Source organism: Mytilus galloprovincialis, chromosome 3, assembly GCF_965363235.1.
Source record: "Mytilus galloprovincialis chromosome 3, xbMytGall1.hap1.1, whole genome shotgun sequence".
Taxonomy (NCBI): Eukaryota; Metazoa; Mollusca; class Bivalvia; order Mytilida; family Mytilidae; genus Mytilus; species Mytilus galloprovincialis.
In genome coordinates this window covers 20,973,312-20,992,044 of record NC_134840.1, presented here as the reverse complement: position 1 = coordinate 20,992,044, position 18,733 = coordinate 20,973,312, and the positions used below count along the sequence as shown (strand labels likewise).

Below are 18,733 nucleotides of genomic sequence, written 5' to 3'. Positions count from 1 at the left end.
GGTACAGCGAAAGTGAGAAAAGCAATCGAGTTGAGATGACCAATGATAATCTGTTTATCGCTATTTTACCTATGACGATGTTGTCAATTTCATGTCAATTTCGTTAGCAACGCCACGTGGCCTCCTTAGTTTCTAGCGATAATTTTTCCATCTCAAGCGAGAAGCATGATATGAAAATTATCACAAAAAAAAAGATCAAAAGAAAATGCACAAAATAGCGATAATATGTTATAATCCAGAAACAAGAAAAGTAATTTCTGGAAAAGATTAAATTACTCATAATATCTACAGTAATACTTAAAACAAATAGGCTAGCTGTAATTAAATTTAAAAATAAGTACAATTAAAATCATTTAAACTTACAGAAGCATGTCATTTTAATAACATTGCACACAAAAAGTATTTTATAATTCTAGACAACTAAAAGTGATAGTAACAAAAAATTTTTTTTAATGCCATGACAAATTATCATGATGACATCTGGTTCTAAAAAACTTGCAACTGTTGTTTTTTTTTAAATGAATTATAAGGAATTTGGTGTATTTGCATATCATTTGACACCTTTTTTTTAATTGAGATTGTATCTCCCACACATGATGATTGTTTTTCAAATTGTCAAGGACATTTGTGTTTAATCTTATACATGCAGCAATAAATAATAACATACCTGGATGAAACAATAATAAACATTCCTAACTTCAACTGTTTTTAAAGTGAAGTTAGTAAGACCAAAACAAATCCAAGAATTTGCTGAATTTACCCTTCAGTAATTCCAGTTAGTATACTGAATTTACCCTTCAGTAATTCCAGTTAGTATACTGAACTATTTTAAAGGCAGTACATACAAGTTGAGCGGCAGTGACTGAGAAGCAAGTATGAACTGACATAAATATCATCAACTGAAGTATTAAGAACAGGCTTAAAATATAAGTTCTTTCATATGATCAACAAATTAACTGCTTCTCCTAAAAAAGGAAGGGATACAGTGAAAAAAGACCCTTTCTTTATTTGTGTTAATGATACATAACTATAAATAATATTATAAATAATAAAATACCTGACAAAATGGTGTTTAAATTTTATTTTCTTAAAATTTTAACATTTTATACCAAGCATCAAAACGAGGGAGTACACTGGTTAACTACTGTCAGTCCATCCATACCTCCCATAAAATTTAAGTAGAATTTATTTCTGAAACTAAAAATCACAGCTTCCTGAAATTTGTTATATAAGCTTCATGTGAGCATGCATAACTGTGCAAAGCATTGCCAGATTATTTGCTCATCCACTTTCTATTTACTGAATACCTCTACATATTCTTCCACATTATACCAAGTATAAAATTTATGTAGCATGATGTCTATTTATAGGTCATACCATAAATTTATTTATATTTTAAAATACAAAATTTCTCTCCCAGGGTAAAATGACATAATTTAACATTGAAAAAAATCATGAAACAATTATTCAAGTTAGTACTACTTATTGAAAAAGATTGCATAATTAAAGAAAATATGTATTTCTAAAAAATGATAATTGATTAATTACTTTAGAAGATTTCTTAAATATTGAAGGACCATGACTAAAACATAAGAGCTACATAACAGACTTCCGCTAAACTTTTGAATCCACAAGCCCGAAGCTCAATTTTACGAAAATTTAAGTTGGATTCTGTTGGCTTGTAGGGGAGAATTTTACAAGCAATTCTTCAAGCTATGGCTGTATGACTTGTGGCTAAGTATGAAGACCGACATAATATGAAATTAATTATACACCATTATAGTCATGATTCTCTCAACTGCTATATCAAAGTGGCAAAAAAATCTAAATGTTAAAACTGCAATACCAGTACTTTTTATCTTTAAAATAATCTGTGACATTTATTTTCTTGAACAAGCTACTGTAATGCAAATAAATCTTGTTAGGGAAAATTCAACTATCATAAATGTACATTTGAAGTCTCAATCTGCTGAAATCGTCTTCTATGGTGGCAGGATTCTAATCGAAATAAAGTCAAACTTCTATATTTAAATGGTGAAAATGATAATTTCTTTTATGATTTCTCCTTAGATTTCTAATGCGATGTTCCTTTTCTTTATGAATTCACCTGGTGTTACTTATGCAACGTTCCTTTTCTTTATGAATTCACCTGGTGCTACTAATGCAATGTTCCTTTTCTTAATGATTTCACCCCAGATTTCTAATGCAATGTTCCTTTTCTTCGTGATTTTTCCTGGGATTTCTAATGCAATGTTCCTTTTAAGTTTCGGACCACTTTTAATGCTCCAGTAAAATCTGCTGTAACCATTACTTCTCCTTCATCTTCATCTGAATCATCTGCATATTTCTTTTTATTATTTGGTTTCAGTAACGAAGGCTTGGGAGCAAAGATGGCTGCTGTCACAACAGCATTGTGAACTACAAAATAAAGAGATATATAAAACAATATCGAAATAATGCATTTTTTGCTACAATGTTGTTAAATATTACTATTGCATAATTTTTTTAATTTCTTTCAAACAACAGAAATAGCAAGAAAACATATTATAGTACAGAATATTTATGTTTTAAAGTTAGCAACATGGGACCATGGTTCTATCTGAATAGATTTTATCATACAATGTATTACAAATGTGGTGGTATAATTTTCGGAAACAGTGCTATTTCAAATCACATGGTGCTTATAGAAAATTCTTAGCGCTATTTATTTGGTTTATTTTTACACTCGTTTAAAGATTTTCTTTGGTCTTTTCTTTTTTATTAATTGTTTGATGATGTGGAAATTAACTGGTTATAATTGCAATAATTAGATATGAAGATAACATTTCAAAGTTGCACATTTTATAAATGTCACCTTCATCAGGGAACAAATAAATAATGAAAAGGAAGGTGTTTTTAACATAATTTTATCATACAAAATTCACAACATATACAATTTTGTACCTTCATGTGCATTTATCATCATATAATTATCTTTCTTGAAAGTTTTAAAATATATATTTTTGATTTATCTGAGACTATAACGACCTACTCTTTATTGCTTCCCAGTAATCATTACGATCTCTACGAGCTGATGAAAATTTATAGAAATCATGATTCTGTTTCCAGATATACACAAACTGGTCTTCTGATCCACAAATGATATATTTGGCTTTGGGACTGAAAATACAAATGCATATAGGATTAATATTTTTCTTTTCAGAAATTTATATACTGTATATAATTTTCCAATGACTGTATTGTAAAAAATACAAATGTAAGACTGTAAATTATTTAATACTAATGCTATTGATAAAACATTCTATTTCATCCTTCATCTGTGCTATCTGATCTGAAGATGATTAAATTGTAATATTCTTTGATTTCTAAAATTTTTAAAGTTTTATAAATCACAACTTATTCTAGAAACGTTTATGACTAGTTGTGTCCAGACTCTTGTCATTCCCTGAAAAGAAGTCTTAATCTGAAACTTATCATTAAAAAGTATTAAAAAAAATCACCTCAACATCTACAGACATAGCTAAGAAAGTCTGAACAATATCAATTCTAAATGATTTTTTTTGTCAAAGGGTATCACTTCTATGCATGTTGATGAAATCTTGCCAAGGATAAGTGTCATGTGTTTAAATCACAAAAGCTCTAGTGAAGTATCTATGAAAAACATACAGAGGGTCTAAAAATTACCAATAAAATCACTTGATCATGAAGTCTGTATCCTTTTTTACAAAGCAACTGACACATTCACCAGCTAATATACAAATGTACTAAAGTCAAAGACAATGAATATATAACGTTCAGAACATAAGGCATCTATACACATATATATATATTTTTCTAGGTACAGTTAAATAATGGAATTAAATTTCCCCTTATGAAGCTAATGCATAGACTTTTTACAAGTACCACTCCTAATGTTTCCATATTGGTGGTTTTAAAGATCCCTGAGCCGTATCCTTGAATGTTCTTGCTGAGGGTTAAAACAGAAAAGTGCTTCTGTATATATATTCTTATAAAACCTACAAACTAATAAGAGTTGACATTACCTAAAACTTGCTTTAATCTGGCTGCTGTTATTTGCACATCCTTTGTATTTACAGGTTAACATTTTATCTCGTAAATCATAAAGACGAATTCTTGAATCATTAGAAGTTACTAAAACCTGGAAAGCAAGAATATTTAAAAACTATATGTGAAATACAGACAATAAATACAAGGGAAAATGTGATGTATTATGCAGTTTTTTATTTTTATTATTTTTTGATAATTTTCACACTGAGGTTGAGTGCCACTGTTAAACTGTGTCTTGGAAAGGTTGGTTATCTCATTAGTAGGTAGCTTGCATATGGACCCAAATGAGGTAAAATTATGGGCTTGCAAGACAAAGCTGAAACAAAACAAAAATATATCAGCAAAGATTTAAAGCTGATTTCATAAAATTTGGTTGAGATAAACTTACAGAACAGAATAGCAGTTTTTCCATTAGTAAAGGGACATGAATCAAGAATGGTATAAGTGATGCCACTAAAATTCAAAGATGATCTGCGTTTTGTGGTAATAAGTATTGTGTGTAAGTTTCATAACTTTTGGTTGAGGCAAACTGAAGTTAGAAAACGGAAATATATTTTTGGATGTATGTACACAAGGAAAAGGGTAACACTTAATGCCCCCTCCTCTGCAGCAGGCTAATAATGCGACAGGGGCATAAAAAATGTATTTCAAACCTTGGAAAAATTATGTGTAATAAATCAGTGTTGACTAAAATACACTAATTGAATTGTATACATCTTATCTCTACAAGTGGAATATGCAAATTCTTTATTAATATTTACCTTATCTTCACCAGGGAGAGGTTCTATACCAGTGATTTTACTTCCTTTGGCATTCTTACCCCTCGTTGATCTTACATGGATCTGTGTATGATACTTTAATTGCTGTCAATATAAATCATGTATTTTAAAAGCATACAACCTGAAATCTGTATTATTTTCTTTTTGGATGAGTACATTGGCATTGAGGGTCTTCTACTTGAATTTAAATATACTGTGGATTAATTTATATTTGTTGGATAGCAATTTTTGGTGGATTTCGTTGGAACAGGAGAACCACGAATTTAAATGATCAAGGAATTACAATTTTTCTATAGTAATGTATGCAGTATTTGCCAAAACCACGAAATTAGATATCCACAAAAATTGGTATCCACGAAAAATAAATGAATCCACAGTAGTCAAAATGTAACTCCATACCAATTAATATCGTCCTATCATCATTTGTTCTGAGTACATTGATCTGACATATAAGTAACTTTGACTGTTGTTGAAATTATAAAAATTTGTAAAATAATGTATATGTATTGTGTGCTCGTATGAATACTTTGTAAAATGCAACTAACACAAAATATACATATAAGAGATATTTTCCTAATCAAATCCCCTGGTTTCATTAGCAATTAATAATACAGGGAGGAACCTTAGCGTCATTGTAGTGCCAAGGGACATTGTTCACAAACAGTAGTGAAATAAAATATTTAAAGTTTTTAAAAAAGGATAATATGGAGACATACTTTAGCACCAAAATGTGTAAAAAAAAAGAAAAAAAATGAAAATGTGGTATGATTGACAAAGAGACAACTATGAACCAGTGACCAAACAACATAGCTTTATATCAGACATCAGTTGAAAATTTCTATACATGGTCAGTGACACTATTTTATATGTATCTGATGAAAGAAAATACATGAAAAATACTTAAGCTATCAACCAATCAAAATCATGGATATTTATATATTGTGTAATTATTCAAGAGAAAAAAAGGTATACACTGGACTGGTATCATATGTTTAGTTTATATTGTCATCTGTGCTTCATTAGTTTTAAATGGAAGAATAAAAAGACTAACAAAATAATAGATATATTCTGCCCTAATATTTTATGTATAGAAAATAAATATATCTTTAAACAAGAATGTGTCCATAGTACACGGATGCCCACTTGCACTATCATTTTCTACTTCAGTGGACTGTGAAATTCTAATAAAAACTGTAGTGAGGCCTTGAAATTAGAAAGATCATAACATAGGGAACATGTGTACTAAATTTCAAGTTGATTGGACTTCAAAGTCTTCACAACTACCTTGACCAAAAACTTAAACCTGATTCAGGACAGATGGACTGACAAACGAACAAACGAACGAATGAACGGATGGACGAACGGACCCACAGACCAGAAAACATTATGCCCAACATAATGCGCCTCTACTATCCTGGGTTGGGCATAAAAATGTATAAACTACTTAATTTTACTAACCTCAGTAGTATAAAATATACATTTTCCATCATAAGTGCCAACAACTGCTAGTTTACCATTCCTACAGAAGTTAGCTGTTGTAATTAGTGCTGAAGGACCCTGCACTTCATTCCATAATGTCACCTTCTTATCAGGGATATTCCACAGTCTCAATTTACCATCAAGTGACCCACTCAGAAAATATCTGTCATCCTTTAAATATTGATAAAAACTTATTGTAAAATATAAATTACTTTGTTCTGATAAATTCAGCCATTAAGTTGTAACTCTTTTAAACTTCAAAACTCTGAAAAATAAAATCAAACTATGCAACTCTTTATATAATATGTTATCTATATGCCTAAAAATTGTGTATCTCAATTCATGCCAGGATATGTGTGAAAGCCAAAAATATGAAATATTTTAAGTTCTACAAGATGACTTCACTTTAATCATTCCAACCCTCAAGGAAAGAGTAACAGAAACTGCAAGATCTCTGGCATATACTAGTAATTCAAATAAAAATCAATCCCATGCAATATATTATATTGTATGTGTTACTTATCAGAAAAGAAAACTAAATAGCAGATTTTCTTTTAGCTTATGTGATCCATTAGAGGTACATGGGAAATGTGTCCATGGCACTCTGATACAGAGACAACACCCCTGCTTGCATATGACGTTAAAAAGCGAAATAACCCAAGAACAGTAAAAGTGACACTACCAAAATTTGTACTTGATCTGCGTTTTGAGGTAATAAGCATTGGATAAATGTTTCATAACATTTGGTTGAGGCAAATTAAAGTTGAAAAATGCAAACCAAAAATTCTTCAATTTTTCCATTTGTAAAAGGGCATAACTCTAGCACAGTAAAAGTGAGGCAACATAATTCAAACTTGATTTGAATTGAATTTTGGTGTTTTAACACCTCTTTTAAGCACAACATTTAGGCTTTTTCGTGGTGGCCAGTTTTTATTGGTGGAGGAAGCTGGAGTGCCTGGAGAAAACCACCGACCTTCGATAAGAAAACTGACAATCCTAATCAATTAAGAATGGAGTCCAGTGCACCATCACAAGCTGGGTTTAAACTCACAACCTCAGTATTGACTGGCTAGTGATTACAGTAATAACTAGTTAGACCACTCGGTCAAACTTGATTTGTGTTTTGTGATAATAAACATTGTGTATAAATTTTATAACATTTGATTGAGGCAAACTGATGTTAGAGAATATAAACCAATTTTGAGATGCACAAACGGACAAAAATAAAATTTAGAAAGTGTTTGTGAATATGGGATTTCTAAAGCACAAAGTGCAATGGTAAAGTCAATGTTTTGATATATAAAAACTCTAAGTTTGTTGAAAAAATACAACAGGTGGTGTATAAGTTAACAAACAGTAAAAATATAGGACCTAGTGATCAAATATACTAAAGCATTAATTAACGATTCTTATAACTCCTTACCTTTGGATGGAAGACAATAGACGTAACAAAGTCAATATGTTGGAAAGTACACAAACATTCTTTACGTGAGACGTGCCACAAACGTACTGTTTTATCCATAGAGGAAGACAAAATAAAGTGGTTCTGAAAAAATAAATAACATAATAAGTTCATCAAATCTGACATTTAATCTATCATTAAAGACATTTTTTTGTCTAGCTATACTATTCAGCTACTGTAACGGTTTTAATTTTCAAAATTTTGTTAGTACTTTGAAGTTACGAATCAGATCTACTCTAACATCGTAAGGTTAATTTTCTAGGCACTTTATATACCTTGCTTAACAAACATACTTTAGGTTTCATGAAACAATCCCCTAATTAATACTTTTACAAAGAGCACAATCTGACTTTTACTCTAGTCAGGGGCAATTCAGTACCTTGTAAATCAAAGAGATATGAAAAAGCCCATAGATGGGTGACATTGGTAAGCTGTTCCTGTTTTAGTTGTGGAACCCCTTGTGTAGAACATGGTTATTTCAAGAGGTAAATCCAATTTGGTGATGTCCAAACCAAGAAAAGAAAGACAGGATTGTAGCTACAAACAAATGAAAAATATCTTTGGTTTTCTGGCATCTTTTCTATATGTCTATATCATATACATAAAACTTTATTTACTTTTGACCAGGAGACATCCAATACATCAGCAGTGTGTCCTCTAAATGTACAAAATGGTTTTGGCATGAATGGTGCGATTAAATCTTCAGGGTCATGACCTCCACTAGCTTGTTCCTGGTTAAAAAACATAAACATATATGTGTAAACAAAGTCTACTGAAAGGACATTAAAATAAATACAACTTTAAATATTATCTTTTCTACACTTTTGTTTTATTTAATAATAAAAATATCTATCAGATTTATATACCTTTTTTCATTCATTCAAATAGAGTTATTCTAAAGTTTTTAGAACAAGACTTTTTACTTAAGACACAACCTTCAAATGATTTTCATGACTCTCAAACAATTTTACATATTAAAATAGGATCATCAGATGATACAATTACACATGAGATACCAAAATTTTAACTATATTAAAATTGTATGAAAAATAACCAACTTATGTTACCACACACTATTAAATCTACAAATGTAGCAGCGTTGGTCTTATCCCAATCAATCAATCAATCAATCAATCAATCAATCAATCAAACTAATCAATCTAATATCATGTCAAACTAACATTAAGAAACACTTCCATCTCATATAAGATGGCTGATTGTTGAAGACAGTATGTTGTCCACTAGATTTATATTTGTGTTGGTGGAATGCTGTCTCATGGGCCTATGCCCCACATCTTCTTTCATTCATATATCTATAATAACTGCTAATTAATTCAAAGACAAAAGTACAAATAAAATAACAGCTTTTCTTTTGATTTTCAGAAAAAAAAAACATTTGACATCTTTTATTGGATGATTATAAACGTTGTAAGGTAAAATAAAACAAACTGTCTGAAGTTACCCAGCTGTCCTAACATACGCTGTCTTAACATAATCAAAATAATTTAAAGTATTTGAGTCAGTTTAAGATAACTTACCAGTAATTCTCCAGAACTACCAGAGAGAAATGAATTAAGACTTTCTTGTGATGGAGCAGGTGATATAGTGACTGAAATAAAATAAAAACAAACATTGGAAACAAGCTAGGGCACTTATGTTTATATAGTGCTTTATAAAACAGACAGTATTTGATCATGTTTGCTGTTTAGAGCTTTTATAAAATAAAGATTATTTGTTGGTTGCATAATGTTAATAATGTTAAGTGGCAGATATTTCATGTATATCCAAGATGAGAATGAAATAGCACATTATTTATGTATGTGCCTGTCCCAAGTCAGGAGCCTGTATTTCAGTGGTTGTCATTTGTTTATGTTTTACATATTTGTTTTTCGTTCATTTTTTATATAAATAATTTAGTTTTCATTAATTCTTAATTTAAGTCATTGGCAATAGTTGTTAATGTCTGTGTCATTTTGCTCTCTTGTGGACAGTTGTCTCATTGGCAATCATACCACATCTTCATTTTTATATAAAATGCTATTTGAATTTTTGAGATATTGAGAAAAATCTTATAAAATTTTTCAAATGGAAGTTTAAATTATTGCGATTATAACCCTGTCAGATTTTCCACCATTATAAAAACATCGCAATAATATCTGAATTAACAGTATCTGATAACACTTACCATCTGCATATTTTTGTTTCATATCATTGAAATAAGTAAAAGCAGATTTGAGCACCCAAATCCTCAGTGTGTTATCTTGTCCTCCTGTAGCCAATAGTCTACCACAGGGAGAGAATTTCATGATCCATACAGCACCCTATCAACAAATATTTAACATGAAAATTAAGTAAATTATTGCCATCTTTATGGATGTTATTGTTTTTCACTAATCAATATGCATATTATTAACATATCATAAAAGTTGAAAACAAGAAACTTCATTAAAATTTCTATGATTCAATCATTGTTTTACTTTTGTTATGTAAATATTTGTAGTTTGCCAAAATAATCTTGGTGTAAATGGTTTTCAATTCCTGGTTTCAGATTTCACATTCTGGACAGATATTCCTTGAACTTCTGATTTGGGTTTTGATTAACCATAAAGTCAATGCAAAACTATCTATGTACATCATTATCTACGATAACAATTATGTTATTATTCAATTTCATATCTAAAATATTGTGCGACTCATTCCTTTTCTTTTAAAAATAAGCCAGAAAAGCATTAGTTCAGGAATAAAATAAGCTAAAAATATTGATAGGTCATGGAGCTCCTTACCGAGATATATGATTTTAAAATATGGTGGGAAAAAGCTGACTTTGACTATTACCTTATATTTGCATTGGTATAATTTGGGTCTCAAATCAAAAGAAAAAATTAAAAAACACTGCTTAAATTTGGGCAAATGACCTTTACTTTTATGCTATTAAATCTTATATGAAAAAAACATGGAGTCCACACATTTGACACAAATTCCAAAACCTCACCTAAGAACATCCTTAAATCACAACTTCTATATACATAATTGTGTCAAATATACAAATAAAGCATTGTTTTTATTTGGAGCTTTTTTTAAGTAAGAAATGTTTTTTTTATTGTTAACTGTTAAAAGCTATGGATTCAGAATTTTTATTATAAAATCCTCACCATCTTTTATACAAACTTACAGTATGGACACCTGTCATGTCTTGTAACAGTTGTAGTTTATCAAAGTCATGCTGCATTTTACTGGTTTTGGCTTTAATCTGAAATTAATTAACATATACATCAGGAATTCCTTTGACCTTTTATATTAATATCATAACCTGTATGATCAAACTGAAAAATGTGTCATAAGTTTATATGTTTAGAACCCAACAGAGTATCTGTTAATTTCAAAAGATTTGTTATGGTTTTTAGGCATATCCTGCAAGTAAATGGATCCAAATTTTGAAGGAAAAGGGAGGTAATTCTCATGGATTTTTTAATTTATGTTTCAGGAGGTTGAATACTGAAAGTGAGACTAAAACCCTCCATACTCACCTATTATTGTAGTGACATGACATATATCAAAGCAGAGAGAAGAAATTGTTAGTGCGTCATGAAAATCTACAAAGATCCAAGAATTTTGGTAAAAAAAAAGGAATAAAGCATGGACAAACAGCCTGTTTTTGTATAACACATAAAAGTACTCTGAAAAGGGGTATGGGGTATAAAAGGACAAAGCTGATTTTTTGTCTATGGAAAATAAATTGCAAATTACTTTGTAAATGTATTCAGTATATTGCCAAAATTTAGCAACTTGTACATGTATAGCTTGGAATGACTGCGTTACATTTAATGCATATTTACTTGTATATGTATAGCTTGGAATGACTGCGTTACGTTTAATGCATATTTACTTGTACTTCATTATCTTATCAATATTTGATATAAATTTTTAAAAAGTTAAGTATTTGTGATCAACCATTAAACACTAACCTTAAACATTTTACCATCAAATATTATTTCCTGTTCAACTGCAGTTTCTTCCATGTGTAAAACTGTAAAGTAAAATGTATAAAATTAGGTACTGTCTAAAAAAAGAAACTAAAGATTGACGGACGACCAGTGTTTCTATTACCCCTAAAATTTGTTGCAGGGAGGAAAATTTTGAGTGTTTAGGAATTGATTTAAAATATCATATTTATTTTTCAAAGTATTTTATCTTTTCAATTTAACCAACAAGAAAAAATGTTTGAATAAATTATTCAACAAGAGAAAATTTGTTCTCAAAACATAAAAATATTTTTATTGCTATCATTCTCATGGTAAAACAATAAAAAATCAATCAGCATAACTATGGTTTACTGGTTTTAAGGCTTTCAGTTTTTACTGTGTCCTCCATTAAATCATTTATATAACATTACAGCCAATTTCATTGAGTGTGTAGAGAAAGGTAGACTACATGGTTAGCTTGCATGTAAGCTGACCTGTGAAGTCATTCTTAGGTTAGGTAAACTACCCTCCTTTAAGAGTAGACTAGTCAGACAGATAATCAATCTATCTTTCTGTAAGACTAGACTACATCGAAAGGAGGGTAGTATACTTTTCCTAATAATTACTTCACCGTTCAGCTAACTAGCAAGCTAACTAAGGATTCTACCTTTTCCTACACACTTAAAGCAATCAGCTGTAAAACCTCACCTTGGTCTGCTACTGACTTAAGTCTGTTGGTTGTGCGGTCTATTTTCTTTCCTAACATTTTCCTTAATCTAGACCTATAATTAAAAAAGAAAAACTTTTTTTTTATCTGTATATCAATGTTACAATTAGTTTTTATTAGTTTTTATTCAGAATTTAGATGATTTTCCAAGAATGTCTGCAGAGTAGTGTAAAGGAGGGGCAAATGGAAATTCTATACAAATTTATTTAGAAATTTTCTGTCAAATATTGGCCAAAATTATTCAAAATTTTATGCATAGTGGGCCAAAATGAAAATCCTTTTCAACCCAGTTCCCACTAACTTGTTTCTAAGATAGCACTCATACCATCTTATCGGTCACCAAATTTCAATGTGATCAGATAAATTACAATTGTAGACAAGAAATACTCTGAATCCATAAAATTGAGCCAATTATCTTTCTAACTTCCTTGGTGTACATGTTGTAATAATAATTTTACCAAATGGAAATAATATCTCGTGAAAAAAATTACACAAAATGAAAAGTTGGATTAAAAATTATGTGAATTTATCTCTCCCTGACTTGTTTTGGTCTTCCTGTTAAGATAGGTGTTGTTTCTAAGATTTCTTTCCATTTGTTTTGGGCGACTATAACAGATAATGCGGAGGCTGCACTGTTAATAGACAATTACAATCAGACATGAATGAATTATCATATATAATACTTGTATTCTAATATTTGTAACAAGCTCATTTTAGTCATTGTAAGAATCTTACTTCTTTTTCTTTGAACCATTTTCCTCTGAGAGTGACATTGTTTCACTCATCATATCCCCGTCTATACTCTCTGTGTCTCCAGCATGATCTCGGTATTCCTTAGTTAGTCTCATAATATGTAAAGATAATGGATTCATTCCCTTTGGTATCTTATCTTCCGCTACACTAAGGGGAACTTCTTCTCCTGTGTCCAAGTTCACTACCATTACAGCATCTAAAATTTCCTGTAATCATAAGAACTTTTTTAATTTAATTTGGTACAAATTTTAATTATCATTTAGAATAGATAATGAAAAGTAAAGCAATCATATATAATAATTTGTTAACACTGTATATGTCTTGTCTGCTTTGAACTAAATTGAAAGAAGAAAGCAAACAAAATGTATCATATACATCTACTATAGAAGGCAATACATGTTCATGCTAGGTTGATATCACTTAATAAGATAACTACTTGAAGTACTTCTAAAAAGGTCCTGATATTTAAACCTGATACTGGACATTAAACTGACATATGAGCAATACAATGTAGGTCTAGGCTTTCTGTGTTTTCCACCAGGATTTTTTATGCTGACCTATATGTTTAAATTAAGTGAATATTCCATTTACATCAGCTTTGTTAAAAGTGATGTTTGTTGGACAAAGGAGCATAAATAAGGCATAAATCTGTATGTTTTAATGCTTAAAATAGCAATTCTCTGTAGCCACCAACCAAGTTGCGGCACGCATAGTCTCAGATTTGCTTGAAATTTTGTTTGTTGGTTACTATTGATAAACAAACAAGAAATATGTTGTTTTTGTTTATGTCTCTGTTGCAACAACTACAGATCTCCTTGGATTTTGCCTCAAAAATGCATAATTTGACGAACAAAAATGACACTGAAGTTTAGTGTTTATTAGGTGCCATTTTTGATAAAAAGACATCACAGGTAAGAATATCTGATGGAATTCAGAAAAAAAATCGTACCATGCACACCTTTATTTACTTTTATAACTGATTTAACATTTTGACTAAGTTTCAGGAAAATGGGTGACTATGCATACATATATAAGAAATGGTTGGTGGTTACAGAGAATTACTCTTACTACTTTACTCTTTGTTACTGAAAACCAGTAGAAAACGATAACAACGAAAAAGTGAATGCTTTTGTGACATTCAAAATCTCTGTAAAGGAAGAGAAGAAAAGTTCAGTTTGAAAGTCATTTGGAATATGATATATATTTATTTACACCATTTAGATATATGTCAGACCACTAGAAATTGAGTTAGGCCTATACATCTGTACATTTAATTACCTGATCTGTTAACAGACGACCAGAATTTGAGCGAGGTCGATACACTTGTAAATTAGAACTTGGAGATGATTCAGAGTCTGATGAAATCTTTAATCTGTCATCTGACTTAAAGAATCTTGGTTTGTCTGAGTTAATGGCATGTCCATCTACATCCTATAAAAGAAATCATGTTGTAAGGCTGACTTTAAACAATAAAGTTGACAATGTATACATAGTCTACCTCAAATCAGTGTACTCTAAAGTTTTGTCTATCTGAATGACTTGAGATACCAAAATAGCAGATATGGCCCTATCCCACTATTAACCACTATATGTATATTATATTCATAGTGTAGATTCATTATTATTCATGGGATATATAAAAATATGAATTTTTAATAGGCTTGTATGTACACTTTGGAAAAACCATGAAATGATTTTCCCTCAATTCCAGAAACTTAGTACCCAAACAATAAACTTAACCTGAAATATCATAATAAAAGAATTTTATCATGCCATCCTCTATGCTCATTATTTTTTTTATAACATAAGTGGCCTTGGTGGCCAAGCAGTCTAAGTAGTTCTACTACTGAAATCACTAGCCAGTCAACACTGAGGTTGTGAATTTGAACCCCACTCATGCAGGGGCACTTGACTCCAAACATAGTTGACTAGGATTGTCAGTTTTCGTATCATGGCCAGTGGTTTTCCCCAGGCACCCTGGCTTTCTCCACCCATAAAAACTGACCTCCACACTATAGACCAAAAGTGGCGCTTAAAAAACCAACCAACAATCAATCAATCAATCAGTATAACATGTGTCAGCAATATAATTGTTAATATCTTTATACTGATGAGCATTAGCGTTAATCGAATTACAAGTGATATATTGTTTTTCACAAATTTTTTGTTATAAACTAGTCTGTTAGTTTTCTTGTTTGTATTTTTTTACATTTTGTCATGTTGGGACCTTATAATTGCCTGTACAGTATGCGTTTATCTCATTGTTGAAAATGTACAGTGGCCTAAAATTACTTTTATCCACTTATATCACATCTCTTTTTTTTATAAACAAGGTATTTACATCTTTAATTATGCACAAAACAATAAACAAACAAGAATGTGTCCTTAGTACACACATGCCTCATCCGCATTATCATTTTCTATGTTCAGTGAACCGTGAAAATGGGGTAAAATCTCTAATTTGGCATTAAATTAGAAAGATCATATCATAGGGAACATGTGTACTAAGTTTCAAGTTGATTGGACTTCAACTTCATCAAAAACTATCTCGACCGAAAACTTTAACCTGAAGCAGGCTGAACGGACGGACGAACGGACGGTACAGCGAACAGATGATCAAACGGATGGACGAACGAACAGATGCACAGATCAGAAAACATAATGCCCATAAATAGGGCATAAAAACAAATATGATAAACAGCAATCATTAAAAAGAAACAATTAGAAGACATGTTGTTCATCTGATTTGAGAAGCATTTAAAGAGAACCTTCCAATCACCATTCCTTTCCAATTTATTAATTGTTGTCCAAGTCTCTGAGAAGATGAAAATATGAAAGTTTACAGACATCAGAAGATAATCACAGATGCCAAGTGATAGCAATACTTAGGTGAGCTCAAAAAGTGTTTCGCCAGTTCATATATGTACTATAAACAGTAAAATCCTTTAGTATAAACACAGTAAATATAACATTTCTACATACTTCAGTTCTGATATGGCGTCCACCACCTAAGGCACTTTGAAGGTCTAACGTGAATTCTAAATCTCTGGTCAATTTATCAACAGTTGAGGTAGGCGTAGGTAAAGTTAGAGATGTACGATTGCTCCACTCTGAAGGACTGTCTGAAAGCTGTGAAAACAATATAGTATTAATAGATATCTATGCTTATTTTTAACAAGGAAATCAAAACATTCTAGTACTTAAAGCCACAATATACTTTTATTAACTTCTTAAAACCAACAAAAAGAAAACACAGTAAATACTATAATAATACAAATGAGATTGCAGATAAACTCTGTGTTTCATAAATTCAAATTATATATACATATTGTGTCTATTTTGACATGTTTGATAAACAAATAAATCAAATTCTAGTGAATCTTTGTTGAAGCAAACTTTTGTATTCTTAAAGTTATTCTTTGTTAAGCTTTTTTTTTTTATCAAAACAAGAAATCTTTCTATTGCAAGCTATTGGAAAATTCAATTAAGACCATTCTTTTATTTCTATTGACAATTTTTGTTTTTTTCCCCTTTATTTTTATCTTCATTTATAAACAGATTTATGAGAATCAAAAATTAACAAAAACTACTGTTGCCTCTAACTTATTTATAGAACTTCATAAAGTTATGTCTTTCCTTCTTGTCTGTAGAAGAGCTTGGCATTGACTGAAAATTTTGCTGCAAAATGAATGTTCACTATGTATGCAATTTAGGCAACATTTGACTTTATAACCAGTCTACAGTCATGACAATTGAAACTTGGAATTGGCACAGACTGATTTTAAATGGATCTAGTCAAATTGAAAATGTCTGAAACCAATGTTTCTTTCATTTTCTCTTGATGTCTCAGATAATAATGTTGATTATTTTAAATCACTTTAAATTGATAGATAGCTGTTGCAGAGGAAAATTGAAATTAATAAAAAAAAATCCATGAGCTACAGTGAACAATCGTTTTCCCCAAAAAATTGAAAAAATTACAAAATAATCTAAGTTTCCTCTATTCCAAAATGAACACTATTAGCAACATTTATAAGTAGCTTTCTTATCTGTGCATTCAATGTAAGTTCTATATATAACTAGAGGCATGAATTGGTCATCTAGCAAGGATGTGCCATATAACATGTATAAGTAAAAATGTATGTTAAAAAAAAAATGATTGGATAAAAATTTGCTATACAAAAACTTTAAATTTTTAAATAAAATAAATAATAAATTAATTGTAGATCTTTTTAAGATAAATTGACAATAGTTCAAACAAAAGGTTTAATGACAGTTTTGCTCATTAGAATTATTTGGTTATCTTGTAATGCTGACAATTGTTGCAGTATACTTTGTTTTCTATTTATTACGGTAAAGTTTTCAATTTAATAGGCTAAAATGACAAAAGTGGTAAAAGAAGTCCCATTCAAAGACAAGATCTCCTGTTCAGTCATTTCACGGTTTCTGTCTTATTTTAAGAAATCATCTGATAATTTTGGTAGAAATTGATAGAAGAAAGATTAAGGTTTAAAAAAAAAAATTAATATTAAGGATATAACAATTGGCAACCAAAGATATTGATAACCTATATCTAAGGCTGACAAAACAGGTCTTGCCTTATTGACTGAGACAAGTCAAATTGCAAAGCTCTAAATTTAATACATGTAGAGATAGTGTTTTCACCAGAATGGAAATAGCAACACAGCAATACAAAAAGTTATAACACAGCATTAATTAAAGGTGTTTTTAAATGTATTAAAACCAGAAAAATTGACAAAATAGACACTTCATCAATAATAAGACGAAACAAGATCAGTTAATATTATTACTGATGACCTTTTTAATAAGAATTTTAAATAATATAGACTCGTTAGCTTTGAAAGGACAAAATAAAGTTGGTACATGTATGTGTGAACTGTAATATAGTTATTAATGGATTGAAAGAGCTACCTTTTTCCTTCCATGTTCATGAATGAAAAAAAAAGAAAAAAAAAATTACTGTACTTCATGTATTTAAAATATATAGATTCTAAATAGTTTAAAACAGTTATTTATTTTGACTATAAATAATATTATCTTTTGGTTATGTATTAAATATTGGGAATTTTCTATTTCCTTAAGCACATATAGCATATATATTTTAGCTTCACACTTTTTATCTTCATTTGAAAATAATCAGAAATGCAGTCATAGTTCAGGTTCAATCATAATTTTTCATCAAAGGTTTCTTCACAACCATAAGCAATTGCATTCTTTAAATATAAAGAACAAATAACATGTATACATTTTTCTCTAATTCTGTGGCAATTTAACCCATTCTTCGCACATTGTGTAAAACAATTTAATTAAAGTGTGGTTGCCAATGATCTCAGAAGGTGATTGAATGAGTTTACGGGTCATGACCTTTATAGGCTCACTGAATGATTCAATATATTATAACATGTGTTAATTAAATTGACGACCTTGTGGTATGCGGAAGGCGGTGGAAGGGATTTTGGATTATCAAAAGTGAAAATTGATT

General features: G+C 30.1%; 1 protein-coding gene across 1 annotated transcript in view; it reads right to left on the bottom strand.

The window, feature by feature from the left end:
• Positions 1 to 1,842: 1,842 nt before the first annotated feature.
• Positions 1,843 to 18,733, bottom strand: part of LOC143067392 (WD repeat-containing protein 44-like) — a 36,785-nt gene continuing 19,894 nt past the window's right edge. Inside the window, exons 6-20 of the mRNA XM_076240623.1 lie at positions 16,213 to 16,359; positions 14,509 to 14,661; positions 13,213 to 13,436; positions 12,459 to 12,532; positions 11,754 to 11,815; positions 10,961 to 11,038; positions 9,974 to 10,109; positions 9,327 to 9,397; positions 8,406 to 8,519; positions 7,750 to 7,872; positions 6,306 to 6,497; positions 4,830 to 4,931; positions 4,044 to 4,159; positions 3,032 to 3,159; positions 1,843 to 2,418 (exon numbers count right to left, since the gene is read on the bottom strand). Of these exons, the coding sequence (XP_076096738.1) occupies positions 2,243 to 2,418; positions 3,032 to 3,159; positions 4,044 to 4,159; positions 4,830 to 4,931; positions 6,306 to 6,497; positions 7,750 to 7,872; positions 8,406 to 8,519; positions 9,327 to 9,397; positions 9,974 to 10,109; positions 10,961 to 11,038; positions 11,754 to 11,815; positions 12,459 to 12,532; positions 13,213 to 13,436; positions 14,509 to 14,661; positions 16,213 to 16,359 (1,896 nt within the window). The 3' untranslated portion in view covers positions 1,843 to 2,242. The remainder of the gene's footprint in view (positions 2,419 to 3,031; positions 3,160 to 4,043; positions 4,160 to 4,829; positions 4,932 to 6,305; positions 6,498 to 7,749; positions 7,873 to 8,405; positions 8,520 to 9,326; positions 9,398 to 9,973; positions 10,110 to 10,960; positions 11,039 to 11,753; positions 11,816 to 12,458; positions 12,533 to 13,212; positions 13,437 to 14,508; positions 14,662 to 16,212; positions 16,360 to 18,733) is intronic.